This window comes from Pollicipes pollicipes, unplaced genomic scaffold, assembly GCF_011947565.3.
Source record: "Pollicipes pollicipes isolate AB1234 unplaced genomic scaffold, Ppol_2.1 Scaffold_6138;HRSCAF=7277_pilon_pilon_pilon, whole genome shotgun sequence".
In the NCBI taxonomy this organism is placed as follows: Eukaryota; Metazoa; Arthropoda; class Thecostraca; order Pollicipedomorpha; family Pollicipedidae; genus Pollicipes; species Pollicipes pollicipes.
In genome coordinates, this window is record NW_023596818.1 from 6,256,659 (window position 1) to 6,272,247 (window position 15,589).

Sequence of the window (15,589 nt, forward strand, 5' to 3'; positions counted from 1 at the left end):
CCGGCTGATCGCCCGCTGGACGGAGCGCCGCTAGGTCTGAACTTGCCCGAGCCGCGCAGCAGGGGCGTATGCTCCCATTCAGGTGGGTGTCGCAAGCTCCAGGCTAGCAGGCCCGCTGCTCACAGCAGGCGCAGCGAACCCTCAAAACCATGGGATCCGCCACCCAAAAGCTCCCAAAACACAACAAGTAACGAAGAAAAATAGCTAAGCATATAAGAAAGCGGGAAGGAAACTGATAAACTCGGGTACCAGAGGCGTCCGGCCGCTGCAATGCCGGTACAAACTAAGCTTACCAGCCACCAGCGAGGAAAACGTGCAGGTGACGAAACTGGTGCGACGAGCCGGGCTGGATTCCACCCCCCCCCCCCCCCCCCCACCCCCCTCCCCAGCATAGTCCCATCGCATTCCACGACGACCGCTCTACATATGCGACGAAATATCAAGCCACAAACGAGTTTGAAATTGGGACTGGGCCGGTTTCCTCACTATGACATCTGGATCAGACTTGCATAATTCATTAACCGACTGGTATCAATGCACAGCATATGCTCCACATGAGCCAAAACACCACGCGGCGGCCGGCGAGACACGCCGCGTTCTGACCGCCAAATCCGACCGCTTCTGGTTGGTACTAAGCCGACGGAATGCGCCTTCTGCTGAGACAAACGGCCTCAAACGCCGGCGCCTGCGCATGGCAGCTGCGGTCATTAGACCACTGGGCCACATACACCAGCTGGCATTTCGCCATGCGCAGCGGCCGCCAGCAGTGGCGTTTTCAGAGCAATGCTCGTTGAGGAGCGCCGCGGGCGGCGGTACTGCACCAGCGGCAGCCCCAGCGGACGACGGTACTGCACCAGCGGCAGCGCCAGCGGACGGCGGTACTGCACCAGCGGCAGCCGCAGCGGACGACGGTACTGCACCAGCGGCAGCCGCGGCGGACGGCTCCCGGGACGCTAGGGGGCAGCGGGCGGCGGTACGGCACCAGCGGCAGCCGCAGCGGACGGTGGTACTGCACCAGCGGCAGCCGCAGCGGACGGCTCCCGGGACACTAGGGGGCAGCGGGCGGCGGTACTGCACCAGCGGCAGTCGCCGCGGACGACGGTGCTGCACCAGGGACAGCCGCAGCGGACGGCTCCCGGGACACTAGGGGGCAGCGCGCGACGGTCTACCGGACGGGACGGGTCCCGTACAGCACGGCCGGCAGGCGCCAGGGAAGACGCCAGGGAAGACTCCAAGGAACGCTGCAAGGAATACTCCAAGGAAGACCCCACGGAAAGTGGTCAGACGCAGGAGCTGGGGAGGCTCTCGGAGGGAGGCGTCAGGACGACGGAAGAGGGAAGCATCGGTCGTGTGACAGGAGACGCCAGAGGATGCGCCAGGGAGAGGCGCCAAGCAGGGCACCAGGAAGAGCCAGCGGGGCAGATGCCAGCACCCGGCCGCCCCTTCGGCGGCCGCGGCCGCAGGCGCCGTGACCGAACCTCTGACCACAGGGCCAGCCGCCGACCGGCGACGCCGCCGCTGGCGCCGGCGGGGTGCGCCAGACCCGACACGTGTGCGCCATTACCGCCCCGGCTGCGGCGCCCTCCCCGGCCGAGCCGCAGCTCAACGCGGTGAGCGAGAGGCGTGCGTGCGTCACGCGACTGCGGAGTCATGTGGCACTCCCAGTCCGGCGAAGAAGCGCGATGGGTCAAAGAGATGCGCGCACGTTATTGGCTCACAGTCTCAATAGAGGTGACTGGCAAGTATGCAGAGGACCGTGACACGCGCATTTAGTTTCCGCTGAGCAAGGCCGGAGAGGACCCTTGAGTCTTCACACCCCCAAGCGGCTTGACTTTTTTGCTCCGGTCAAATCAAACCACGGCATCAAGGACGCTGAAAAGCACCACGCCGATGAAGGAGACATCGCATACACACAGGACGGAGAGGCCCGTCGGCCCGCCGGCCCGCAGTTCGCAGTCCCCAGCCCACAGTTCGCAATTCCCGGTTCTCATCAGTCCGCAGTTCTCAGTCCGCAGTCTGGCCGTGACAGAACAAACTGCGGCCACATAACACACGCCCCATGGCGTCGCCAGCTTCCATATCGCCTCGGCTGTCGCATTCTCGTCCTTTCAGCGCCTCCGCCGGCCTCTTGTCACAAGGAGCGAAGACGGCGCGTCCAATGTTTATCTTCAAATACCGGCCGACAGACGGGTGTCCGCCGCTTTGCGTGACACGTCCTGACACAGCAGCGAGAGGACGCCTGTCGCGCCGCGGCGCTGGATGACGTCAGCACAGACGGCGGCGCGGCGTCCTCATTCCCAGCCACGGGTCGCCGCGTCGCGTCCCAGGACTGCGGCGAGCACGGCGCCACGAGGACGCCGCCAAAACCGCCGACGGGAGGCGCGCTCGTCAAGTTGTCGCATAAATCAACTGCGCTAGGCACTCAAGTCGCGCCTCTACAAGCCTCAAGCGTAAACTAAGCATGTTATCGTCAGTCACCGTTCTCAACTGCCCGAACCTTATATGTGCCGGAATTTAAAAGAGCTCGGTGGCATACGTGATCGCCCAAGGAACCTCTGTTGTCCAATCGTAGCATTGCCAGGCCTTACGACCCTCGTCCCACTGTGGGAGGGGAGAGGCCGGGGGACCACTTCCCGGACGACAGGTACCGGCGGCCTTGGGATGTTATTGACCCCACGCACGGTGCGTGGCCGCTTCAGACAGCGTGTCTGGGAGGGGTGGGGGGGGGGGGGGGGGCTCGGAAACCTCGCCTGGACAGGCGGGGAAACAAAGAAAACACTGGGCGCAGATCTGCTCTCATTCCTCAGAGCTTAAGAAAACAACACTTGTTATACTGAGCAGTTGTCCTCAAGCATGCAAATGAAACGGCGCCCCGCTTCTTCTGTTTACTTTCGACATTGCCGGAGGGCCACTAGCCGTCAAGTTTTCCAATTTTCATAAAACGCCGCCGCCTTGCCTATGTTGGGGACCGCCTTATCTCCGACTGAGAGAGTGTTGTGATTCATCGTCAGCACTCGAGCCGTAAACGAAAATCGATGGCCGGAGAGGGAGGTGATTATGACTGCTCCAATCGGGAAATGGCCGGGGCTTGGCCGAACGGGGCAGGGCGCAAGCAGAAGAAATCACTCAAGCACCAAGCCCGACGAAGACGAACGGAGCACTTCGGTCCACCCCGGCGCACTTCGGTCCACCCGACTGGACTGTGAACGAACTGCCGTCGGTGCAGTGGTCCATCAGTGCGCTCTGAGAGCTCGGCTCCGCTACCTCAGGCAGGCTGACCTGACACCGGGCCGTCCGCAAGGGCCCTCCGTGGTCGGAAGGGGCGTCGGACGGAAGGAGCCCCGGGCGGTCGCCGACCCGCGCACATCGCGCGCCGCGTCCAAGCAGGATGATGGCATTGCTGTCTGACACAGGTGCGGCCCAAGGGCACCGCCGACAGCCCGCCCTTACAATGTCCGTCCCACGTTACCAACAACAGCGCGCTGACCCACTCCGGTGACTCACTCAGGCGGCGGCGTCACCTTGTGTGGCGCGCTGGTGTGGAAGCGCGCGCCGCGTCCATTGTCCGCCGCTGTTTGCACAAGTGGCAGAGCCCGCCGACCTAACTTGGCCGGCTCAGCGATCGCGGCTGGAGGGGCGCGCTGCCGCGTGCAGCAGTGAGTCAGTCCCTCAGCCCCAGTCCGGGCACGGCGGCTGCCGGTCGCGGACACCTCAAGGACGGCGCGAAAGCCGACGAGGCCTTGTGCACCTTGTCACTTTATCAGTACCGGCCCACCTTGCCACTCTGCCACTACCGGTCCTCAAGGTGGAAGGGACGATCCTCTTCCAAGCGCGCATTACTCCGATTACTTCGAGTGTAACTCTCTCTTGATCACGGCGAGCGAGATTTCCATCGCACATTGCGGCAGATGAGCGAGACGACGACGGGCGGCGAGACTCCTCCAACACACGCCCTGCAGGCGCGGGGTGAGCCGGCCTGCGCGGCGCTCCTGTCTGATGCATCACGTGCTGGGCGGCGAGCGTCAGCAGCTACAGGCGCCGGAGCTCGCGCCTCCGCTGATCAAAGCCCAATGTGAGCCGACTCGAGCCGGCCGAAATAGCTCGGCTGAGGTGAGCCTGTCCATCCAGTCAGGGTCGGGAGCGGGGCGGGGGGAGGGCGGGAGGGGTGCGTTCTCGTCCGAGGCTGACGAGTCACTGGTCGGCCCTTGAGGCGTTCCGCCTGGGGCCGGCCACCAAAACTGTTATCACTGGGTAACAAATAACGTTAATGTTACATGTTATCACTGGGTAACAAATAACGTTAAATAATGTTACAAGTTGGCTCAAACGGCCCCGTTTAGTTCTTCGCTGCCTTTGCGATACCCTAATAGTCGTTTGGTCTTCTAAGTGTGTCGCAAAGCTACAACAAACTAAATTCCACCCAGCGCATTCCTTCAAGCGCTCAACAAGTCGTCTTCAGCAGGAACCCTCATCCTTTGGATTATTTATGCCCATAAGTCAATACTTTGTATGCCAACCCTGTACGCGTCAATATTCACTTCTGAAGCGCCGGTAAACAGCGACGTGCTGCGTCGACCGTCAACCGGCCGTCGTCAGCCGGTAAGACGGCCTCGTCAGCCGCTCAGACGGCCTCGTCAGCCGCTCAGACGGCCTCGTCAGCCGCTCAGACAGCCGTCGTCAGCCGGTTAAGACGACCGTCGTCGTCAGCCGCTCATACAGCCGTCGTCAGCCGGTGAGACTGCCGTCGTCGTCAGCCGCTCAGACGACCGACATCAGCCGGTGAGACGACCGGCCGCCTGATCAGCATCGACGGCCGGTGCCGGAGGGCCAGCCGCCCGGCAACTCAACACGGCCCGCCGTCCTCCATCGAGCGCGGCCCACATTAGCACGCTTCATCCGGCTTCGTTAACTGCGCTGAGCTGCTCGGTGAATTTTTATCGCCGCCATCATCGGTCGGATATGCGACGGGGGACTGCTGACGAGCCGAGACGGCGGCTCCGGCGCTGCGGCGCGACCGACGGCCGCCACGGTGCCCCGGCTCTGGCGACGGCAGGGACGCGGCCAGGTCCACTGTCTAGGCAGCGTCCCTGCCGGCTGCCACCTGCCTGTGCCCCTCACCGGGTCCGGAGGGCGCTGGCTGGGACAATGGACATGGCGAAGACGGTGAGGGATGGTTGGGATAACGGACATGGTGAACACGGTGAGGGATGAGTGGGACAAAGGACATGGTGAGGAACACAGTGAGGGATGCCGGAGACCGGGGAGGGGTATATGGACAAGTCAGGGGAGCACCTCCGGTCGAGAGTGTGACTCCGGGAGGTGGGGTCAGGTCAGCACCCCGGACGTTTGGCATAGGTGGGTCAGTCAGTCAGGGCGCACCCTGGCCCTGGCACACACACACCCCAGCCGCCTGGTATGCCAAGAGACTGGCTTGGCCGCTACCGACCCCCCTCCCCCCCCTCTGAGGACTGCTCAGTGTCGGTGACGTCACGCCGACTGTGATATCGGTGGGAGCCATGACGGGACCGCCGCGGCCGCTGTCACCGTCACCCCACTCGCGGTGTTCCTCGCAAGGTCAGTGTGAGGGGGGGGGGGAGGGCAAGCATGTGTCACGCCTTGTTTACGGTAGCTGACTTCGGTGGCCCACGCCGTGAATGACAGGTATGGGGGGGGGGGACGCCATGCTGGCGCGTTCTGCGACATTCTCACTGCGGCGTTCTCAATGGGAGGTTCTTACTGGAGCATTCTCATCGGGGCGTTCTCATCGGGGCGTTCTCACCGGGGCGTTTTCACCGGGTGCACTGAGCCACTCCGTGCGTTTAGTCTGGCGGTGACCGGACGCCTCTGAAATAGAACGTTGCCAGGGCAACCTGCTGCCTGCATTTCGTGCATAAACACCGAGACCAGCCGATGGCTGGTTTATTTATTAATTCGCACGGCGCGCCGCGAGCTGTGCCAGCCATGCGTGGCCTGCTGGCAGTCACCACCGCCGCACGTCCGCTCTATGGATGAGTCAGGGCGGCGGGAATGTGCTGAGCCTGCTGGGCGGGCCGGTCCGCGGTCGCCCGCCCCTGGTGAATAGCTGCGCGCGACCGGCTTACCTGGCCGCTGCGGCCGCACGAGGCGACTGCACGGGAGCCACCCGGGACGCCCGCAGGCCTGCTCACCTGCAACAACAGAGACGCAGGTGTTAGCTGGGTTCGCTGGTGCGCCGGCGGCTGGCGGATGGCGGCTCACCCCAGACGGCTGGGAAGGGCCGCTGTGCCCTGCACGCCGTCCGGGCTGCCGTCGGCCGAGCCTGCCTCAACATCCGCCGCCGCCGGCAGCCGCAACCCAGTCGAGGGCCACTGCGCCGTAATGCGCGTCGCGGGAGACGGTTCGATCCTCGACCAGCGCATTGTTTTGTGGTTGGGCGTGACGGACAGCGCGAGCCACCGGCGTGAGACAACGGTGTGAGCGTGCCGCATCAAGGCATCAAGCGTGTCCGTTCGTGACAATCCACGAGGATCATAATCATATTTGAATTTTCTTAGGATATGATGATGATGATGATTTGGGTTCTTAGGATATGACATATTTCAATTTCACCCTCCATCTCTCGCTGCTCTTTCCCTCGCCCCTCTCTTTTTCTTTCCACATCCCTTCCCCTCTTTCCCTGTATCCTCCTCCCTTCCCTTCCTTTCCTCCTCTCCCTCCCCATCTCAGCCTCTGGAAGCCCTCACTCCGCACTCCCCTAAAGCCCGCTCTTTCTTTGCCTCTGGCAATCCTCCGTCCGACGGTGTTTAGACGTCTAGACGACCGCCGGGTTTTGGTCGCGTGCCAAGCGCCGGCCCGACCCCATACATCATCTGCCAACAGCGAGACCGAGCTGGAATTATGCCTCCTCCCGTTGCCTGCGGCCGGGATTCTGGGACTCTGCGGAGCGCCCGTCTGGGTGCCCCGGTCCAGGAAGCCAGCGCGGGGTGCTGAAGAGTTCAGCTAACAGCTCATCCCGGGCCCCAGGAAACAGAAAGAGCGCGAGTTGGCGAGGAGTGTGTCGGAGCGGTTGACCGGGTGCTAATGTCAGTGTCTTACGCCCCCCTGCCAGCGGGTGGCATATCACTCTCGTCAGGGACATGAATTGGTACCGTTCTCCGTGTTCGACGACTATCTTTACGACCTGTGCTCGCGTCGCCACGATCAGCCTGTAAAAGCCTTATTCACACGCCTTCACGTCATTCCCGAATCCGTCGCGTGAGACCCCCCCCCCACCTCGCCGCGTTCGCGTCCCGGGCCACCACGCGACGACCTTGGCCGGGTATTGGCGACCCTTGGGTTGGCAGCGGCCGTGATGGGATCACCGATCCCCAGGAGCCAGGGCGGCCGAATCCCAGGCGGACAACTGCAGAAGGCTTACCGACGGGTCCACGGCGGGTCAGTGGGGCCGCCGCCCGGCCGTGACCTCCCGCCCCAGCGTCAATAGAGTCGCCGTCCGGCCGTGACCTCCCGCCCCTGGGTCAATAGAGTCGCCGTCCGGCCGTGACCTCCCCGCCCCAGGGTCAATAGAGTCGCCACCCGGCCGTGACCTCTCGCCTCAGGGTCAATGGAGTCGCCGCCCGGCCGTGACCCTCCCGCCCCCAGGGTCAATACAGTCGCCGTCCGGCCGTGACCTCTCGCCTCAGGGTCAATGGAGTTGCCGTCCGGCGTGACCTCGCGCCTCGGAATAATACACAGAAGCTTGCAGAGGCAACCGAAGCAGGTTGGCAGCGGTAGCCTCCCCCTCAACCCCCCCTCCCCCAACCTATGTCAACATATTCGTGGACTATTATTATGGGAACTGTTGGCATCAACTTCCCGGCGATTCATGGAAAGAATCAACGGGTTAGCTCCGTGTTTTCCTCTTCATCTAAAAAGACACACGGGCGGTGACAGATGCCGCGTGTCCGTGCCGCGTATAGCAGCCGGGGGGGGGGGGGGGGGGGGGGGAGATAAATGTGGGCAGCTCCCCCAGACCTACGTCCGGAAATTTGTTTGTGGAGAATATTTGTATTAGCCCTAAGGCGGTCAGGTGAGCTGAGGGGGAGATGAGGGGAGGGAAGAGGGAGGGGAAAGGAGGGGACGGAGCTCTCAACGGCACCGAGGCCGATGTGGGGCTGAAGGCTGCCCCACACATTTGCCCACGTGTCTTTGAAACCGAGCCCGTTCGTCAGGTGACTGAGGTCTGATCAACCGCCGCCTACCCCAGCTCTTTTCAACGGGTTGGCCCCCTTCCGCTTGTGAAAATGTGCTACCTCAGGCCACGTGATGGTCCGCTGCTGGGGTGACACGCACCAGATTCAATCAAACGATCCGCTCCAGTCGCCGACTGTCCACACTGCCGCTGACAGAGGTTCAGCGCATTTCTCAGTCGGGATGCTGACCGTTGTGCTGAACAATACAATACATGATGAAATATAATGAAAAACATAAAAATAATACAGTAAAATAATAAAACACGATAGTTACCAGCCAGCTCCACCATCTCTGTGTGCAGCTAAGTTCGCTTGACACAAATGCGTTTGAAGTCCGGGCCAACCAAGCTACAGACGTAGGCAAAACGGGCAAACTAATGCTTCTCAGCAGAGGGACCAACTTTAGAAGGAGGAAAACAACCACCAAAAGGTGTGTAACTGTGAGACAAACTTAGCCGTACGGCTATGGTTTTACCGGACGGAACGCGACAGTTATCTCGTCTAACCACCCACAGACTGCTGACACCCACCCACAGACACCCACAGACACAGACTCAGACTCAGACGGAGACGCTAGCGCGATCAGAATAACACGCCGGACAGGCCGAGGAGCAACAACGAAAAGAAAAAGTCGCCAGCGGAACAGAGAAGGCCGACCACTCCGCCCTCTTTTTCCGTTAGGTCACGTCGGCGCAGGCCACGCCAGCCTCGCCCGCCGCGACACCACCGATGACCGCAGTCTGCGAACGCCTGCGGCGAACGCAGGGTTATAACGGCCTTTAAATAGCCAGCGGGGTTCGAGACTCGAGTAGTCAGGGCACGTGCCGGGCTCCCCTTCCCCAGGCCGGCACGTCGCCTTCCCTGATTGTCGCTATCGACTGCCCGGTGACGGCGGCTGAAACGGGCGGCGGGGCCGCGGCAGACGCGACGCGCAAAGTTTGGGGCGGCGGGCACGCGGGGCGGCACGGAGCCGGCGAGTTTGCGGGGCGCCGGGCAGCGGCGGTGACGGCTCGCCCAGATGGCATGGCAGCGACAGACGAACAGTCGGCGGTGACGGCAGCGGCGGTTGACGGCTCGCCCAGATGGCATGGCAGCGACAGACGAACAGTCGGCGTCCACATCGCCCTATCTAATCAAAACAAACACACCACGCCAATAAGGCAAGTGCACTGTGTTTTTTTGCGGTTGTTTCACCGGTGTAATATCCGAAAATGGCGGGGAAGGAAAACACACAGGGCGGTCAATTCCAGCTTGAAATTATCTGGGCCTGGGCCGATATTGGCGTTTACCAGCGGGGGAGCGATCGGCCCCGGCGGGGTCCCACCCCAGGTCTAACGCGCCGTCCAAATACCTACCGGCAATTCCCCTCCTGAAATAGCGGCTGGCGTCGCCGACGGGCGCCCAGCCCGGGGGCGCCAGAGGGCGCCCTCGCCTCCCCTAGCAATTACGCCGGCGGCTGCGGCCGGCCCGCTGAATTATTGAGCTCAGGTACACCAGCTCCCGGAAGTCAATTTCTCAGGTGACGCATCCACCCGAGGGCCCGCCATCCCATCTTATTGGATTGAAGCCGTTGACTCTAAGAATTCAGACCGGGCGACGCTGGCTGCTGGCGGCCAAAACATGACACGCGGACGGGCACCCTGACGAGCTGGGCGCTCGCGGCCCGCCTCGGAGTTAGCGGAGCCGGGCTCCGCCGTTTTCTGGCGCGCTCGAGGCCGCAGCGAAAAAGGCGCGGACGGTGCCTCAAAGGCTCGGCGCCACTGGGCTTCCGGCGCTGCTGCGGCGCGGCGTCACGCCCGGCCGGCCAAGCGTACACCGCGCTCGGCCCTGCGCAGACGGGGTAACAGCAAGAAAAAACGCCAACCCAACAGCTTACCGCCCGCTGTGCGTGACGTTTTTTGTGTATTTGCGTTTGAGCACCAATGAGCGCTTGAGCTACTTGGAGCTAAACGGTCGAGGTCAGACCAACAGTTCACACCCTCATGCTCATTCCGTCAGAGACACTACAGCGCCTCGGAGGTTGTCCCTGCAAGGGCTGGGCCAGACGATCACGTCCTGCCCAGACTTCCCCTCGGGGGCATGGTGGGAGGGGGGGGGGGGGCGCCGCCACACAGCTGTCTCCGGGAGCTGCAGCACTCCGCCTAGCCAGCCCCAAACAACAGACCGAATTCTGCGTATCGATTGCGGCGCTTCACCAGTCCGCGCGCCAGACAGTGCTGGCGCCGGCGGGGCGGTCGCGGCCCGGGCCAGACCGCGTTCCAGGGGCGAGACCGGGGGGGGAGGGGGAGCGGAGTGGTGGGCTGCTCGCCTGACCCAGTTTGGCGGGGCGTCACGCCACCGCGACGGTCAGGGGAGGCGGCGGCGACGGGTGGCGCCGCCCCAAGCCGAGTCGGGCATCCCCAGTGTTTCCCACCGTCGGGGGCCACATCACCGTCGCCTGGCGGCCGCCTGGCCGCAGCCAGACGCAGGCAGAGGGGGGTGCGGGCGGCAGAGCGAGGAGGGGGGGGGGCGGGGGCGCCGCCGCCGAGCCTGGCGTGACGCCTGCAGGTACCGAGCGCACGCCGCCGCGTGCCCAGCCGACAATTACACATGGCTGCAAGCGGGCCGCTCCGCGCACGGCTCAGCGTGAGCAGCCCGCGACAGCTGCCGAGAACAGACGACGGCGGTCGGCGGGGCCCGTCGGTGAACAGGTGCGCGGCTGGCTGTGCTCCGCGCTCTCCCGCCGGCCCCCGCACCGGACAGGTGTGTGTGTGGGGGGGCGGCGGCCGGCTCGTCCCTCAGAGCGGCGGCGCCCCGCGCAAAAACGGCCCGCCCGGCCGGCTCCTCCCATTGAGACGCCACTCCGGCGGCGGACACGCGCCGCGGCGCCGCTCTGTGGCATGAGGCGAGCCGACCGCCGGGCGCGGGCGGCACGGCGGTCCCGCCCGTCTGCGGACCTGCACGGAGCCGGGCCCCGGGCGGCACGGGAGTCGGGCTCCGAGACAGTGATCAGCCGGACCCGGAGACGGCGCCGAGTCTGGAGTATGGAGTCTGGGACCACCATGGGACCAGACGGGACCACCAGTCCCAGACGGCGTCGGAGGCTGATCTAAAGGCAGGCCGAGACAAAACACTTTTTATATCTTTTTTTTTTAAAGAGATATTTCAGGAGGGTAAACCCCAGGGGACGGAAAACCGTATATGACAGCATTGATGTATGACCAAAAACAACACGTACAGGCACAGGTGGTCAACGACTTCCCGGTGATAGGGGCTGTGAACCACTTAAATGACTGTGAAGGTGAGCGCACAATGGTGTGATTTGCAGTTTGTAAACTACGCAGTTATTAAGCATTTAAGCATGTGCGTGCAGCTCTACCCATCAATGAAGGACCCTTAACATATGCAGCAATGCGTCGGAACGCTCCAATCTGCTTAAGCCATTCACTGCTTCCTAATTAGGCAGCGCATCTGTGTTCAACCGTAATCTTCGTCAGGGCCAGAAGAGATCAGCCTTTAGCGCACCGCATGAATCCGAGGTAGGTACACGTGCGAGTTACGCAGACTGTGTCAGGCCCGGCAGCGGGCCACCCGAGGACGGAAAGAACCCAGCTCCGCCCTCACTGGATGCCTGGCTCCTTGTTTCCACCCGGGATGTTCGTCCGCCCGCCTGCAGCGCTAGGGGCCTCCCGAGGCGCCGGGAAAAGGATCGATACACCTTACAGTCTGCAGTACACCAGGACTGCTAGCCCCTGAAGCACGCTGTCCTTCAAACGCCGCGGCAGACGTCGGCGGCTGCAATACACGCGCGGATGACGCCCAGGTCCAACAAGTCTACGGCGCCGGTCACGATCGCTCCAAAAAAACCGCACTCAAAAGCCGTCTTGGTCTGCGCCCAGCTCACAGGTGCGGCTTCTGCCACGCCCAGCGGCGGCTGACGTACCCGGCCAGGTGGCGGACCGCGGCGCCACGCGGCCGGCATCTGGTGTCGGCCGCCGGCGCCCCGGAGGACACGCCGGCGGCGGCCAGGAAGCGGCGCGGGGGTCCCTGCTCCCGGCGGTCGGCGTCGCCGCCACCACTTTCGCCGCCCTCAAGGTCAGGCCGCGCGCGGCGTCCCCGGTTGCGGAACGCTCCGAAATAACCAGCGCCGCCGCCGCGCTGCCGACAGCGTTTCCCACGGCGCCGTTCGGCCCGCGCGTGGCCACGTCGGGACGCGCTAGAGAGGCGGCCGTCGCGGTCAATACGGGCGCCCGGGCCGGACGAGGGCAACGTCTCCCGTGACATTTCACGAGCGCAGGCCGGCGGCGGGCCGGGAACACGGCGCGCGCGGGCGCGCCGGCCGGCCGCCATCTCCCCGGAAACGGCAGCGCGCGCCCCCCGGAAAATGGCGGGAGTCCCCCCACGTGCCCCGTTTGAAATTGTACAGCCGACCAGCGGGTCCGCCGGCGCCATTCTCCGCTGTAATGACCGCCGCCCCGGAGCGGCGGCTGCCACCGGGGCCGGCTGAATGCCCGTAGTGATCCAGATACTGTGCGACCGAACGGGCCGGCGTGGTGGCGATGCCCGTTGCCGTGGCAACCCACATCGCCCCGCCGGATCACCTGCAGAGCAGCCCTGCATGCAGCGTCCTGTTGGTGCCAAACGCAGGGCTGTTGGCACGTACGGTCGCGAGCGGCAGGCTCGCCGGACTCAGGCAGGAGGGGGCGTGCCCACCGGTACTCTGTGAGCTGCTCCGAAAATCCCACAAGCTGCGCCGGAATGCCTCCCTCGTCAGGAGACGATCGTCACCGGCACCGGTCAGCCATCTCCACCAGGAGACGATCATCACCGGCACCGGTCAGCCATCCACACCAGGAGACGATCGTCACCGGCACCGGTCAGCCATCCACACCAGGAGACGATCATCACCGGCGCCGGTCAGCCATCCACACCAGGAGACGATCGTCACCGGCACCGGTCAGCCATCCACACCAGGAGACGATCGTCACCGGCACCGGTCAGCCACCCCCACCAGGAGACGATCGTCACCGGCACCGGTCAGCCATCCACACCAGGAGACGATCGTCACCGGCACCGGTCAGCCATCAACACCAGGAGACGATCATCACCGGCGCCGGTCAGCCATCCACACCAGGAGGACGATCGTCACAGGCGCCGGTCAGCCATCCACACCAGGAGACGATCGTCACCGGCAACCGGTCAGCCATCCACACCAGGAGACGATCATCACCGCACCCGGTCAGCCATCCCCACCAGGAGACGATCATTCACCGGCGCCGGTCAGCCATCCCACCAGGAGACGATCATCACCGGCACCGGTCAGCCATCCACACCAGGAGACGATCATCACCGGCGCCGGTCAGCCATCCACACCAGGAGACGATCGTCACCGGCACGGTCAGCCATCCCCCACCAGGAGGACGATCATCACCGGCACCGGTCAGCCATCCCACCAGGAGACGATCATCACCGGCACCGGTCAGCCATCCCCACCAGGAGACGATCATTCACCGGCGCCGGTCAGCCATCCCACCAGGAGACGATCGTCACCGGGCACCGGTCAGCCATCCCCACCAGATGACCATCACCGGCACCGGTCAGCCATCCCCACCAGGAGACGATCATCACCGGCACCGTTCAGCCATCCCACCAGGAGACGATCATCACCGGCACCGGTCAGCCATCCACACCAGGAGACGATCGTCACCGGCGCCGGTCAGCCATCCCACCAAATGACCATCACCGGCACCGGTCAGCCATCCCAGGACTGGACAGGGGATCCCAGGACTGGACAGGGCATCCCAGGACCGGACAGGATGTCTCTGGATGGACCGACGTGGATCGATAACGTCATACAGCCGCGCAGCCACATGTGGAGACCGCGGCGGCCGCACGTGCGTGGGCTACACGTGTGTGCGTGCGTAGTCACAGGTGTGCGCGTGCGCAAGACCCGTGAGCGCGTGCGCATGTCACACGTGTATACATGGGCACGGAACGCGCGTACGAATTCTACCCGTGTGCAAGTGAACAGCACGCACGTGCTGGGCACACGCGTGGTGTCTGGGCGGGCAGACGAGGGTCCTTCAGCGCCAAATTTGGCACTTCATGAGCGCGAGAGATTCTCACCGGCAAGGACGGGAACCAGATGTTTACCAGAGATCAACCTCGCACTGATCGCGCTTGTTAACCTTCCTTGATTGCCGACAATTCGCCAACTATTTCAGAAAAGATCCAAGCCCACGACACGGACAAAAGCCGCGAGCCGCTGTCGCCCCTCTCCCTCGCGGACGCCAGTTCCAGGTCTCCTCCCGCGCGGACCCAGCACTGGGGACGCCGAGGTGCCCGGCTGCTGCGGCCGGCGGGCAGCTCCCGAGGTGATCCCAGCCGCCATGTGTGCATTGTGTGGGCTGGCGGGCGGGAGGGGCGATCGCAGAGGGACGCGGCCATGAATACAGATGCGCCGCGCTCCTGCATGCAGCATCTCCGGAGCCGGCGGCGCCAGACCCACCTGTTGCCAGCGCTCCTCCAGCGAGCAGGAGGAGAGGAAGCAGCCCTTGTCTAGGACCAGCTTCAGCTCCTGGAAGATGTTGCCGCTCGGGTACACATCCATGGCGACGCGCAGCCGAACCCAGCGAGGTGCTCCGGCGGGCGGGGTCACAGCATTCCACGCACGCGCCCTCAGATGTCAGGTCACAACATCCAACACCGGCGCTCTCTGACGTCAGGTCAACAACATCCAACACGGGAGCTCCCGGGCGTCAGGTCACAACGTGCCACACTGGCGCTTCGCGAGGACGGGCCAGAACACCTCGCCCGACGCGGTCGGGTCTCTGATCACAGCATTCCACAGAAGCGTTCCGACAGCACCTCACGCGCACCATTCCACGCTGCAGCCCGCTGTCGGGTTTCGGACCCACAACTCCCCTCCGGCGCGTAACAACTCAAATGCCGCCGCGGCAGTGCCGTCCGGCTCCAAGCGGGGCTCACGTGCACTGCCGGCGGCGACCAATCGACCGTCATGACGTCATGTTCCGCGCCGTCTCTCCGCCAAGCTCGGCGCGCAGCTGCGCTACGTCATGCCCGGTACGGGCGGGCCGTCACAACGTTGCCTTATATGGTACAGGTCTGGCGCGGCTGCGGGACTAGGGCGCAGCTGGGTCTGTTGTTGTGTCGCGCCGGGGTCGGGGCGGGAGTCCGGTCAGGTCGGGACGGGCGCTGCGCCGCGTCAGGCAGGGGGTCACACAAGTGGCGCGGGTCTCAAACCACCTGTCACGGGGCTGCTGCGATGGCCGGAATGTCGCGTGCGATGACCAGTTCACATTCAGCTCCGAAGCTGATTGGCCGCTGACCTCGCATCCTCCGCCGGCCATTGCACGGCGTCGCTTCGGCATCGCAGCAAC

At 64.0% G+C, this 15,589-nt stretch overlaps 1 protein-coding gene across 1 annotated transcript in view; it reads right to left on the reverse strand.

The window, feature by feature from the left end:
* LOC119105918 (Krueppel-like factor 6) overlaps nucleotides 1-14,827 on the reverse strand; it is a 47,503-nt gene extending 32,676 nt beyond the window's left edge. Inside the window, exon 1 of the mRNA XM_037229478.1 lies at nucleotides 14,698-14,827. Coding sequence (XP_037085373.1) covers nucleotides 14,698-14,799 — 102 coding nt within the window. The 5' untranslated portion in view covers nucleotides 14,800-14,827. The remainder of the gene's footprint in view (nucleotides 1-14,697) is intronic.
* Nucleotides 14,828-15,589: the final 762 nt, after the last annotated feature.